Source organism: Gymnogyps californianus, chromosome 2 (assembly GCF_018139145.2).
Source record: "Gymnogyps californianus isolate 813 chromosome 2, ASM1813914v2, whole genome shotgun sequence".
NCBI classification, from domain to species: Eukaryota; Metazoa; Chordata; class Aves; order Accipitriformes; family Cathartidae; genus Gymnogyps; species Gymnogyps californianus.
This window is the reverse complement of record NC_059472.1, coordinates 100553168-100565849: the sequence shown is the minus strand read 5'-3', so window position 1 is coordinate 100565849 and position 12682 is coordinate 100553168. Positions and strand designations below refer to the sequence as shown.

The following is a 12682-nucleotide window of genomic DNA, read 5'->3' as shown; positions in this document are numbered from 1 at the left end:
TAAACTCATGATGGCACTATATGCAGAAAAAGTTAAAATTTGTGAGGCTAGGAGGAAATAACCTAAGGGAGGCAAATGTGCAAAAATGGAAGCAATCAAAACAAACAATTTTCTTCTAACTCAATGCAGAAGTCATTCAGCAGACTCAAAAGAGGGAGCTTTCATGACCCAGAAAAAATAGTTGTAGAATTTATGTGTACTTAAACAGCATTTCTCAAAAACTGAGAGCTCAAGAAATAGCATGAACACAAAACATTGCACAGCAAGAATTCAAGGCCAGTAATGCTTGGTGTGTACAAACAGTGTGTCATAATGATTTTTGCCTACGGCAAAGAACTTTACCAACATGTACCTTCTGACTCCACTGAAAAACGTCACTGCATGTGAACAGCATATGATTGGACTACATAAAGAGCCAAGCGGATGATGCAGATTAGATGCCAATTTACTCTGCGTGTCGTCAAATTGCACCATTGAAGAAACAGGAGCAAAATCCATCATCATAAGAACAGGGGAATGAAAAATATGTGTTACAGTACAGTTGGGCAGTATTAGCAGATAGTATGGAATTCCTGTTGTATGTCGTTTTGACTAGTAGAATAATGCCAAAGAAACAACTATTTAGTGGAATAAATCTTAGGTGTCATATGTCAGTAAACTTAATGAAGGACTGGCTGAACATTTCTTGGAAAAGGACACAACATATGCTGTTCATTAAAAACATGCTTGTCCTAGATCCATTCAAACAGCATTTAACAACAGCAATGAAAAATACAGTCCGAGAAATGAATACTAGTCTTCAAGTCGTACCACAAATGATGTCACAACTGCAGGTATTTGATGTACTAGTGAAAAAGTCATTTCAAGACCCTTTGAACCTTTAAAATTTTCTTTCCTCTCAAAATTACTCTTGGCAGGGGATCATGCTCTAATCCCTATAGGGAAAGTAAAGAATCCCAGTTCAGGATTACTTTGTCATTGAATTAAGACAGCATGACATCAGAGAAATTCAGATGTTGTTGCTAAAGGGTTTCACAAGTTCTGTACTTAAAATCCCATGGATAGAATTGAAGTTCAAAGAAGTGAGTTCAAGCAGTGAAGACACTAAAAATGAGAAAGACGTAGTATTGTAAAGAGAGTAACAGTGGCAGAAATCATGAAGACATGTACAAAGCTGAAAGACAACAGTCATAAAGCATAAGACAAAAAGTTACCTTCTTTCAGGCAAATACTTAGTGAAAAGTTTATACCCGAATTATATACTGAATACAGGTATGTAATAAACTTTTTGTGTATAAACACCTTTCTTTTTTGTGAGGGATCATCTTGAATTCAAGGTCGTCTTCCTTTCAGGTTAGCACAGTAGCAGACATTTACTCTAGGAGAATCTACAAAACATCTGTATCATATTCACTACTCAAAGCAATCTTGTATAATACAGATCAGCACAAATGGCAGAACTACCATGTGCAACAGTAAGAGAAATTGAAGACATCAACAGCTTCCCCTTCCCAGCAGCAGAAGGGAATTTATCGTACTAAACTACAGATAGTCCAAAGTTGACCAGGCCTAATACTACTGTGGAATGAAGAGGACCATAGCCGCCTCCACCAATATAGCCAAAGAGGTAACTCCTCCTGCCCTCAGCTGTTGATTTCAATGAGCAATTCCCATTAATTGACACTAGAGGCTGGGGGGTTTTGGCACTGAAGGAAGTACAAGTCTACCTTACAGCATCAGCTGTAGCAACCTTTGATGTTTGGGGGAAGACAGAAATCAAGCTACTCAGGATGAAGGAAACAGTTCTTTCCTGGCCCCAATCCAACTACTTGCTTTTCTGCTTTATTAAATTACCTTTCTACATAAGCTGCTCAAGGGAACTAACTAATAAAATGCAATTCTTCTTACTTATTCTGCATGAGGAAGCATAGGTGAGCAGGCACGTTCTTAGCAATGGGGACACAGAACAAGACAGACACACAGCGAACAGAAATGACTACAAGCACAACAGTTGATGAGAATGTGAGCCACATCAATGTATCATCTCTATGATAAACAATGCATTTTTTCCATGTTCCCAGTGAAATTGTTACCATATAGCACCTAGAGATTTTGTAGCAGACTGTTGTAAGTAATTTTATATTCCATTCTTCAAATATGAATTGTTATAATTGCAAGAAATTAGTAATAACTGAAAAAAGCAATCTTTCAGAGAGTGTCATCAATATGTTATTTAAGTATCTAATTAGGAAATAATGACCTTGGATGTGAGTTACAGTAAGCTGCAGTGGAAAGACACCTTAGGCAAAAAAGTAGACTGTTAAAACTTTGTTGTAAACAACTGTTTTTCCTTTGCCCTCTGTTACAGCAATGTGGTTTCTGCGAGCTTTGGAATACTAGCTTTTCAGATTTTATGATTAAAGTGCCTTCCATATAGATACACCCAACTGTGTGATCTATAATTTTCATTATGTAAATTCTTTTGTGAAGTGTGCCAAAGCAGAACAGATTGATATCTGGTAAATGCATGGTTGAAATGCTTAGTATATAGTATAGCTAGAATCTAAATATATGTACATGCAAATATTGATTAAAATACAAACAAAAAAGCTTAACACAGAGGTTTCCTTTCAAAAACATATACACTATCTTTCCAGACTTTCTACCTTCTCTGTTTTCTGAGGGTAACTGACATGATGGGCTCTGGCATGTCATAGATGTTTGAGCTAAATAGTTATAAAAAGTGTCCATTTAAATATTATAAGCTAAGGTAGGGCCAAAGTAATTGTATCACTTCATATTTCCCGGGGAGTTCACTCTAAGGATTTATCTTGAATTCAAGTAAAAGAAAATATAATATGTAGTAATATAATATGTAATTATATAATAACTATATTATTATAATCAGAAGAAATACTGTTTTGCCTCTCCAAGCATAATATTGAATGCAAATCAAAATATGTATTGGTCTCATTCTAAAATCAAAATCTTTCAACTACAGTGTCACTTACATGATTATCTTGAAAAGTTAAGCATTAAAATATAGAAAATCTATATGTTATTAACGAACAAACTAAATCAAGTAAACTGAAGACATGGAATTCATGCTTGTAAGTATTCAGTCAAAGATTTTTACAAAATACAAACAGATTTGTAATTCAGACTCACTATTCATTCAAGATGGGGACAGCAATATTTTAGGAGAAGATGGAAATGTTGAAAACATTGTGGCATAGTTGGACAGACAAAAGTATATAAGCTGTTGCCAAAAAACCCAAGTCTATCACTGTCAAACAGTAGGTAATCCAATTTTTGACATACCAGAAAGATTTCCATTTTCCATCTCTCTCTATATTTTTATCTAGAGATAACATTGTACTAGGGAATAGATTTGAGTTCACATCAATAAATAGAAAGCCAAAGAAATAGTGGTGGTTCTGCTGAACTGATGAGAGTATTACTGAAATATCCCACTAATTTCAGCACAGGAGGGCAATGGCTTCACAAGCTCTCAGACTTAAGCCACAACATCCTTTCCTGAGCAATCAAAGATATTTTGATATGGTTTCAAGATGGTGCCGCCAGAAAACTCATCCCAGTTACAAAGGAGTCAGAGATGATGTGAATGCACAAAGCATTTTCAAAGGTGGACCCACAGGTATAAATAATGTTTGTGGAATGCCACAAAAAGGCAGAAATCTAGCTCAGCCAGTTCAATTAGCCAAAAATCTGGACAGGCAACACAGGCCACTGCACAAGCTCATGGATTTAACAGTCACAATTAGGGCCTCTTTTTATGGCCTTACCAAATAGTAATTTGCTACTGTAATCAGAAAAATTCTAGTGCATCCTAGTTGATCTCTATACTACCTTGCTAAATATCCATTTTAAATCACTCTTCAGACAGGCTAGACTATGGTAAATAAGCAGTTAATCAGCACAGAGTGCTGCTTTATAATCCACATTCACCTTGTTTATGACCACGTTTACCTTTCTTACAGGGAGCTCCACAGTGCCAAATAGCAGCACAGATCTGCAGTCACTCTGTGGTACACAGGTCTCATATGAAAGTGGAAAGTAGTATCGTAACACGAGGGGAAGAGCAGACCTGACTTCTGGAAAAAAGACACTCTGAAATGGTACAGCAGGAGCAGAATATTGCGGGATCAGCACTACAAGCCCAAGCCACTGTAGTCAGTCAGCATCTCAGTGATATAGCTGGACAAGAGCCAACCAGGTAAAACACCACCAAAAAAAGACAGACCCTAAACTTCATCAGACCAGTCTCCCAACTATGTGTTCAACATGGTTCAGTCCTATGTCACATGCTCCTGGGCCTCTGCTTCTGCACCTAAGCCTGGTTAACACTTGACTTACTGCAGTACTGTCAGATTAATAACTAGATGCATATTTCACTGATAAAAACTGTAGTAGCATCCTCAAGCACTCCCAAGGACCTCAATATCTCTCACTGGAGTATCTTATGCTGGTAAAGGAATAAATACTGTTCTAACTGGAGTCTACACATCTGCCAGTGTACTGGCGTCAAATGATTCCAAAGCAATAATTATCCCCCATCAGAGGACGCAAACAGAGCCACGTGCTTCTCTTGTTGATCCTTCTGTTTGTAAACCCCTCATTTCTGAGACGATGCCACTGCCTCCTTACGTACTGCCATATGGGGAAAGCCACTGATATGTCGTGTTCATGAGAACTCAACCAACTGCAGCAATCAAAGAGACAGAATATGATCTGCTTTTAATACTGAAAGCAGCCTGAAATATGCGCTTATTCAATGAAGACTACCTGTACCAAAATGAATCCATGCATACCACCAAAGACTTTCCAAGACCTCTTACCAGTGTTATTTTAGATTTTTTTGTAACCTAACATCTCACAGGTACCTAGTTATTAACCACCAAAAGTAAGAAGAAAACCATCTAGTGCTGTGAAGTTTTAGAATGTGAACTAAATCAAATATTTCATATATCCACATTAAAAAAAAATTACAGAGTTGAAAGCATTTAATTTAAGTGTATGTCCTCTTTTTTTGGCACAACTTAAAAAAACCCAACCACCAAACAGAGTTACCTACACCTTCATGGACATACAATTCCAGGGTATTTTATATATTTGATCCTAAACAAATGCTGAAATGCAATATATAGAAAGACTATTATGTGACCCCATATAAAATTAAAATGCAACTCTTAGAGAAAATTCAATCCTCATACTCCCCAACTCACCATAAAACTGAAAAAGCTGCTTACAACAGAACATGATGAAAGAACAGAATTTTAACCTTTCACAATTCATAACCAGGGAAATATTCCTGCCTGGGAACATCAGGATTGGCAATAGTAACTCTATAGCTTATTTTTTTTTATGATGAATTTTTGGTTACCTGATTCATAAAACAAACCAAGTACTGTATGTAGAACTACTTTTTTTTAATTCTTCTGCTAGATTCAGATCCATCAGCAGCTTGGAAACATTCTGAACGACCACCACTATAGAACTTCAAAGCATGGCCTAAAAAAACCCTACAAAATTAGCAAGAAACATCAAGGACTTCTAAAGAAAGTCCTAGGCACTACTATGTATGTTCACTCTCAACAAAGTTTTCTAGCAAGGACTGTCCTGTGAGAAGAAAGTTTGCATTTCTTCAACATTGAGAGTACTAAGTTTGAAGTGTTATGCCTTAATTAGTATTTAAGACTCAAAAGTAGATCTGAAAATCTTTCTGAGATAAAAGTAACATGCTGATCTTCTGTAAGATGCTTCAGCACTACAGGAATAATCTATCAGGCTTGGTTGGATGGGTAATTTTAATTTGCTTTTCATTTTAATAATGCTTTTAAAAGCCCTTCTCCCAAAAGAAAACATACACAGATGTGCAGATTGAGAAGTGGACAGTGCTTCCACTGAATTACACAGTCCTCTTGGTACAACTGTGGTTCTATACTCCCTCAGAACTACACTCAAACACAGATGCCGAGTTTGCTGGGCTGAATCTTAAACATGTCCCTGTCCTCTAAAGTAGCTTAATAGGGGAATCTACAAAAGTAACAAGAAAATGAGACTATATGGTCTCATTGTCACAGTGTCTTCAGATGAGGGAGAACAACAGGAAAACCTGAACAAAGACTTGGCCCTTTGAGTATGTTCATACTGCAAATTTAACATGAGTTGCACCAGATCTTAGCTCTCAAGATAGTCTAATGCATGCATGCACACTGCTATGTTCCTTTTGGTTTTGAATCCCCTGCATAATGTGTGTTTATTCTTCTCTAGCCAGCCACATCAGCAGTACAATAACTTGCCTGCTCCAGAAGGAAAGAGAGAGGCAGAAATTTCAGAAAGAGTACAGAACGCACTTCAGTGAACCTATGTGCAAACCCACCCAACAGTAAGTTCTAGTGTGGGCTCACATTCAGCTCATACTACACTTGTCTCATCCTTCCCAAGGCATCCAGGCAAAGCACAAATAAAATTGTATTTGAAATGTATGTGAGTGGTAGCAACTTGGATATAAGGGAGCTCAGGCCATGCCAACAACACAGATAGGTCAGTAACTAATAGTCCAAGCTACAAAGTAGAGTGTTCAGGATACAGAATTACTTAATTAAAAGGTGGAAGACCAGGTCTCAATCCCATTAAAGAGAGCTGTCTAAGTGGCTACATAGGTTATGAAACTGGCACTAATGAAGATTAGATCACAAGGAGAAAAGATTTTTCCCTAGACCAAAATGAAGCTGTAATGCAAAATGGATTTGAGAACATCTCTCTTACTTCAACCTAACGGAATAATCACATTAGGAGATTAGTGAACAACTTTATGCCTTTTCTCCAAACAGTATTTAACATGCTATTCTACTACTATTACATTGCTGTTTGTTCCAGTAAGATGACCTGTACATTACATGCTTAGGACATAAATAAAAGTGAAAGAGATTGAACCAAATGCCCTTAATTCAAAGCAGAAGATTATTTTGGAGGACAGGAACAAATCACTGTTTCTAGGTTCAGATCCACTAATATCACTACGGAACTTACTAGATACTAAGACAACTATCCAAGCTGTACTGGATTCACTGATTTTTATTAACTGCCTATTCTATAGAAAGAAATTGAATAACTGATTTGAAAAATATTGCAAAATGTTTTCTAAGTCATAACAGAGAAAGCAAACAATACAGGAAGAAAGGGTCACTTATTGCTTAGGGAAAAATTACAGAGGTCAATCTACAGTATGGTATACTGGGATGATAAGGCTTCCTTATGAATTTGGCACATGAAAAAATTAAGATTCCTAAAGTATCTTTGTGTGTTAGAGAAGTCTGATAAGTCTCTTGTGCCCCCATTCTAGTACTCACAATAGTCTCTGCAAACATACTAGGAAACTCTGAAACATGTTGCTCCTGGGATGGAAGGTTTTCTCTACAGTCAGTGTCTGTTGACAGAAACCACTAACTGCCATGGTAAATTAAACAGATAAAGATAGCTTGGATTTCTAAATGAGCAAACAGCAAACCTTAGAGCAACCAAAATTAACAGTAGAAAAAAATGTCCATTACTTCCGAAAAAAAGCCAAACATTGAACAAGATCCAGGTCCCTCTAAGGGCACAGTAACACCTTTTTAGGGACAAACGTGTCACTGTGTGAAAACTCTGAGCTGGCTCACAACAGACAGAAGCAGCACTTATCTTCACAGATACTCCATACCTAATGAGGTTTTGTTTTGGTTTGTTTTAAATTATTATTGCCCTTCAGGACAGGAAATTTTTTCTCCTCCATGTTTGAGAGAAGAAGGAATCAATAACAAGAAGCCTCAAGTCAAAATTACTGAAGAGAATTTGACACCGTCTTGAGTTAAGAAACAAATCTTATTGTACAGTGTTGCATTTCAATTGCACTCACATTCTCAGACATAGTTGTATGAGAATGAGAGACATCTTAACAATCAGCACGTTTGAAGACTCCTGAAAATAAACTGGTCCTACTGAATTCTCAGAAGGATAGTTCCAGCTGGCCACATACGTAAAGGTATTCATACTACTGGAGAGGGAAAGGGGTTAGCATGAGCCAAAGACTCCAGTGCTTTGGGGCTGAGGGACACACATGGTCCAAGCCTTTTCTTACCCCACAGAATTACAGAAGAGGCCAAGAGTTCATTAAGACCCCTCATGTAAATGGTAATATACCACCACCTGTCATAGCCCTGTGGGCACCATCAGGCCCTAACTGACCTGACCGGCCTCAGCTGCTGTCTCGACCAGCCCCCTCCAGGCCAGGAGCCCCAGTTACGCTCAGGCTTGTGTCCCCAGTCCTGGCTTGAGCTTAAATACCATGCCTGCCTCCAGCCCTGTGCTCACCTCCAGGATGGACCTCAGACCTGCATTGTATGTAGCCTTCTCCCCAGTCCTGTCTCCAGCTAATTTCCTTTTGATCCTGACTGGAGCCCCTGGACAGACCCAGGCCCTGGTTGATCAGTTGCCATGCCTGGGACTGCCGACGGCTCCTACTACCAGCCCCCAGCTTTGCCCGTAGTGCTCAGGCCCCGTGGCACGGGATGTCCTTTTGGTGCGGGTACTGTCTGTGCTGGTGTCACCCTCAGGTCCCTTCTTGTCCTCCCTCACAGAGCAGCCCTGCTCATGCTGCTCCCAGACACTATCGCTCAGCAGCATCAGACAAATGTATTTCCAAAGAGGAAATAACTATTTTTAACAAAGTATTTACTCTTTTAAGACCTTCTAGTCTGATCCAAATTCACCTCTCAATAAAGAGCACTGTACCAAAAACTAATCTTCAAAGTTTTCTCCAGTCTTTACACAGAGAAAACAGCTCAGATCAAATGTGGCGTTGGTACTAAAAATTGCCACAGCCAGACTAAGGCAAAGCTGATAAAATGAACACAGTCAAGCCACAGTGAGTAACACATACTGTGTCTTGTTCTTCACTGATTATGTTTTTATATTTTCAGAAACTGCTGAGCACTGCTGCCTTTCTAAAGCTACACTTTAATTTTCAAACCCAGAGTAGGAACCAAAAAAGTCACCTGCAATACACAGGTGGAGAGGCTGGGGAGGGGGAAGGGGAAGAGAAGGACAGGAAAACACAATAACCTGTATTTCAAGAGAGATAGGATTCCTTGAACATGCAATGTAACATAGAATGGGACATAGTTAATTTAGATGTCTTATACAACTGACTTGTTTGTTTGAGATTTTCAGAATACTCTGGTCTTATCAAGTCATATTTGACTTTATTCTCCATGAAATAAATGTATTTTTGTAGTTTCTAGTATTTTTTAGATTATCCTATGGTATAAAATACATATTCTATTGACCTGAGAACAGCGATAGCTATTAAGCAAAGTAATTACCGTTTGTAAACTATCGGGTTCTAAATAAAAGGTTTTCCAGAGGTAACATCTTAGGGAGATGTTAGTTGTCTTCAGTTTGATCAACTTGGGAAATAATTTTTTTTAAAACCCAGTATGAAAATACATATGTTCAAAATATATTTAAAAAAATTTTTTTTCAAAGGGTTGTTACTCTCATCAGCCACCTAATGCCAAGTATATATACCCCACAGTACCCTTCTTGTATTAACCTCTATAATTAGGCTAGCAATAACGTGGTATTAGAAATAGCAGTACATTTTACCATCTTAAACGCACTACTACAAAACAAAAGACATGTAAACAAGACCATGGTTCAATTAGTTTACATCCTTGACAACATTTACAACTAGAAAGATATCACAACATTAGATTGTGATAAATATTAATGGAAAAGAAAAATTTATACCATCTGAAACTTACACACAACCAGACATAAAAGAATACTTTGCCTATTTTTAATCATGAAAAGGATTTTGATCACATGGGCACAAAGATGATGTCGACAGGAAAGACAACAAGGGAAAAAATTTAGATCACTTAAAGTAACTGCACCAGAAGAGCTCATCTCAAGACTTCAAAAACAATCAATGCATTATAATTCAGCAATATGACAAAATATCACCCGTAGGTTTACCATAAGGCAGAGGAAGAAAAAGTAACCACACTAAGCCTTGAACTGGTATTCTGACCTAAATAGCACACTAGGTTTTACAGCACATTATGAAGGCAAGATTACTTAAAGACAAGGAAGTAAGAGAGAAAGAGGATAGTAGCAAAAAACTCTTTTATGAAATGTTTATGAAAGTGCTAGACTAAACCCAAAACAAAGAGACCTAAGATCTACCACATTTTTTTTTCTCTAGGCAGTAAGTTCACACCTACCTGGGATGCCTAGAGCAATGCATTTTACATTTTACCACCTGGGAAATTACTACATAAGTTGGAGAAGATGGGAAAATCAGAAGAGGACCAGGGGGCGGGTTTGTTTGTTTGTTTTTTAGGAAACTGTCCAAATGGGAGATGACCAAGTGGAGTTGAGAAAAGGAAAGCATCAAGGGAAGGAAAATTAAAATAGAATTCCTCAAAGTAGAAACACAGAACAGAAAAATTTATGTAGTCTTATGGAGAAATGGGCATCCAGAGTTGCTTGATAGGCAGAGGGCATCTTATTCAAACAAAGAAAAGGCTGAAATATAACTCTTTACAAACATGTCAGGGGGGCAAGAAGCAAATAACTATAACTTAGCCATTAACACATCTGGGCTGACAATCAGGTGTTTACAGATCTTAACGATGTTTACAGATCTTAATGAGTTACTAATGATATTCCAGAACTGCCTTCTTAGAAATCAAAAGAGCACAGGAAAGAAACCTCTAAATGCTTTTTTTCTTCTGCAATATTCTTAGAACTTTTTCTTTTGAGAAAGCGTTAGATGAACTTACAAAGAGGACTGCATGATTGAATGCAGCCCTGGAGCAGCAGAAGTCTTGTACCCAAATAAGCAGGGACATATTTTCCAGAAAGAATGCCATTTAAAATCTTCTACTATTTAAAAGTTGTCAGCCTGCCTCCTTCTGTGTAACTTAAGAGTCATACACCAGGCCTACAGAAAGAGATAAACTGAATTCCTCGGCGGTACTGAATGTTTTATAAGTTTGGAATATTCTTACCCTGTATTGATGGAAATGATTTCTATCAGTGGATTCTTCCTAATCTTTGGCAAATCCAGTCGTGCTCCCCCCAAACGTTTTCCATTATCCTTTTTCTGACCCAGCAGTCTCACAGAATGACCTTCAAATGAAGCACAAAAATGCAGTCAAGACAAAGCACAAAAATGCAGTCAAGACAAAGCACAACTCCCATCATATTTGTTTTGATTTGCTCTTCTTCAGAAGTAGTGTTTATACTTCAAAGATTGAAAATGAGAATGAGATGTAATAATGTATTTCCACCATTTAAAGCATTTAAAGAGAGACACTGACAGGTAAAATAAGTCATGTTAAAATGAGCAAATTATTTCATCCAATTATCTTTTCACACTTGCATTTTCTGGTTTATTCAATTAAAATGATCTAAGCAGTTTCATTTTCAGATTCTCAAGCAAGTATCAACATAGCAATATTTAAATAAGTTGTATGGCAGGATTAAAATATTTTTCCCCAAAATTTCATTCAAACCTAAATTAGCAGGTAATAAACAACTAAATATTTTTTAGCTTATTATACGGAGAACCAACACATTTCAGTCAAAGTTACCTGACTGTGTAAGTCTGAGGGAAAGTGCTGTGAAGCATATCCCGATAACATGTTCATGGCTAAGCTGACTACCAAGATTTACACATATTCCTCCCGCACCAAAGAGACTGCAGGTCAGAAAACTGCCTCACAACTCCTTTCCTGAAGCCAGTAATATTCAAAGAGTAAAATACAAATACTATCACCAACTGCCTACAACAGTACGTCAGTCATACCACGTCAAGTCCTATACTTAAAGAGCACAAATGACAGGGTTTGCTAATATTCAGAAGCAAGATCTAACAATGAAGAATAAAAAAAATTAAGTGTATATTATTGCAACAGGTGGTGTAAAATGCACCCAAGTTATAAACATAAGACTTGTATCATTTATTCCACAAAGCCTAGAAGAATAGGCAGATAAGAGACAGCAAGGGAAAGCTAATGCTAGATACCTGAAAAGAGGTGGAAAGTAACCACTATTTGGAGTGGAGGAAAGAGAGAAAGATGTATCTGTTGAAGCTGGACAACTCTTCGATAGTACATGAAACTATAGCTACAATCTGCCAAATATTTCAGAAAAGAAAAAACTTACCCTAAAAAAGGAGGGGGGAGAAAGGAAAGCATGAAGCTATGAAGTGCTGGCTGAGCTACATCCAGCACAGCAAAGTAGATAACCAATTCAGATCAATTAAAAAACATGTTCAACCAAATCTCCTAACTTACACTATCAACATCTATTTACAAAACTAATTCATCCACCAGTTAAAGTCTTTCTCCACTACCTGTTTTGAGGAGTCACTACCTATTTTTTTAATAACGTGGCATTCATACTCTGAATTTATTTCTGTGATATGGCAACAACAGCCTGGAAATAAACAACTACACTTCTGGCATACCCTCTTTCTCAGGTTTTTTTTTTTAAGATACATAATAATTCTCAATCAAAAATGTGATCTAATGAAGAAGTGAGCAGGGCTGGCCTGATATCATAATGGTTAATACTAAAAGGAGACATCATAACATCAACAGGAATTAAA

General features: G+C 37.4%; 1 protein-coding gene across 1 annotated transcript in view; it reads right to left on the bottom strand.

Annotated features, from left to right (window-relative positions):
• The window catches only part of CDKAL1 (CDK5 regulatory subunit associated protein 1 like 1), a 430322-nt gene that overhangs the window by 262890 nt on the left and 154750 nt on the right, over positions 1–12682 (bottom strand). Inside the window, exon 8 of the mRNA XM_050891512.1 lies at positions 11079–11199. Within this exon, the coding sequence (XP_050747469.1) occupies positions 11079–11199 (121 nt within the window). The remainder of the gene's footprint in view (positions 1–11078; positions 11200–12682) is intronic.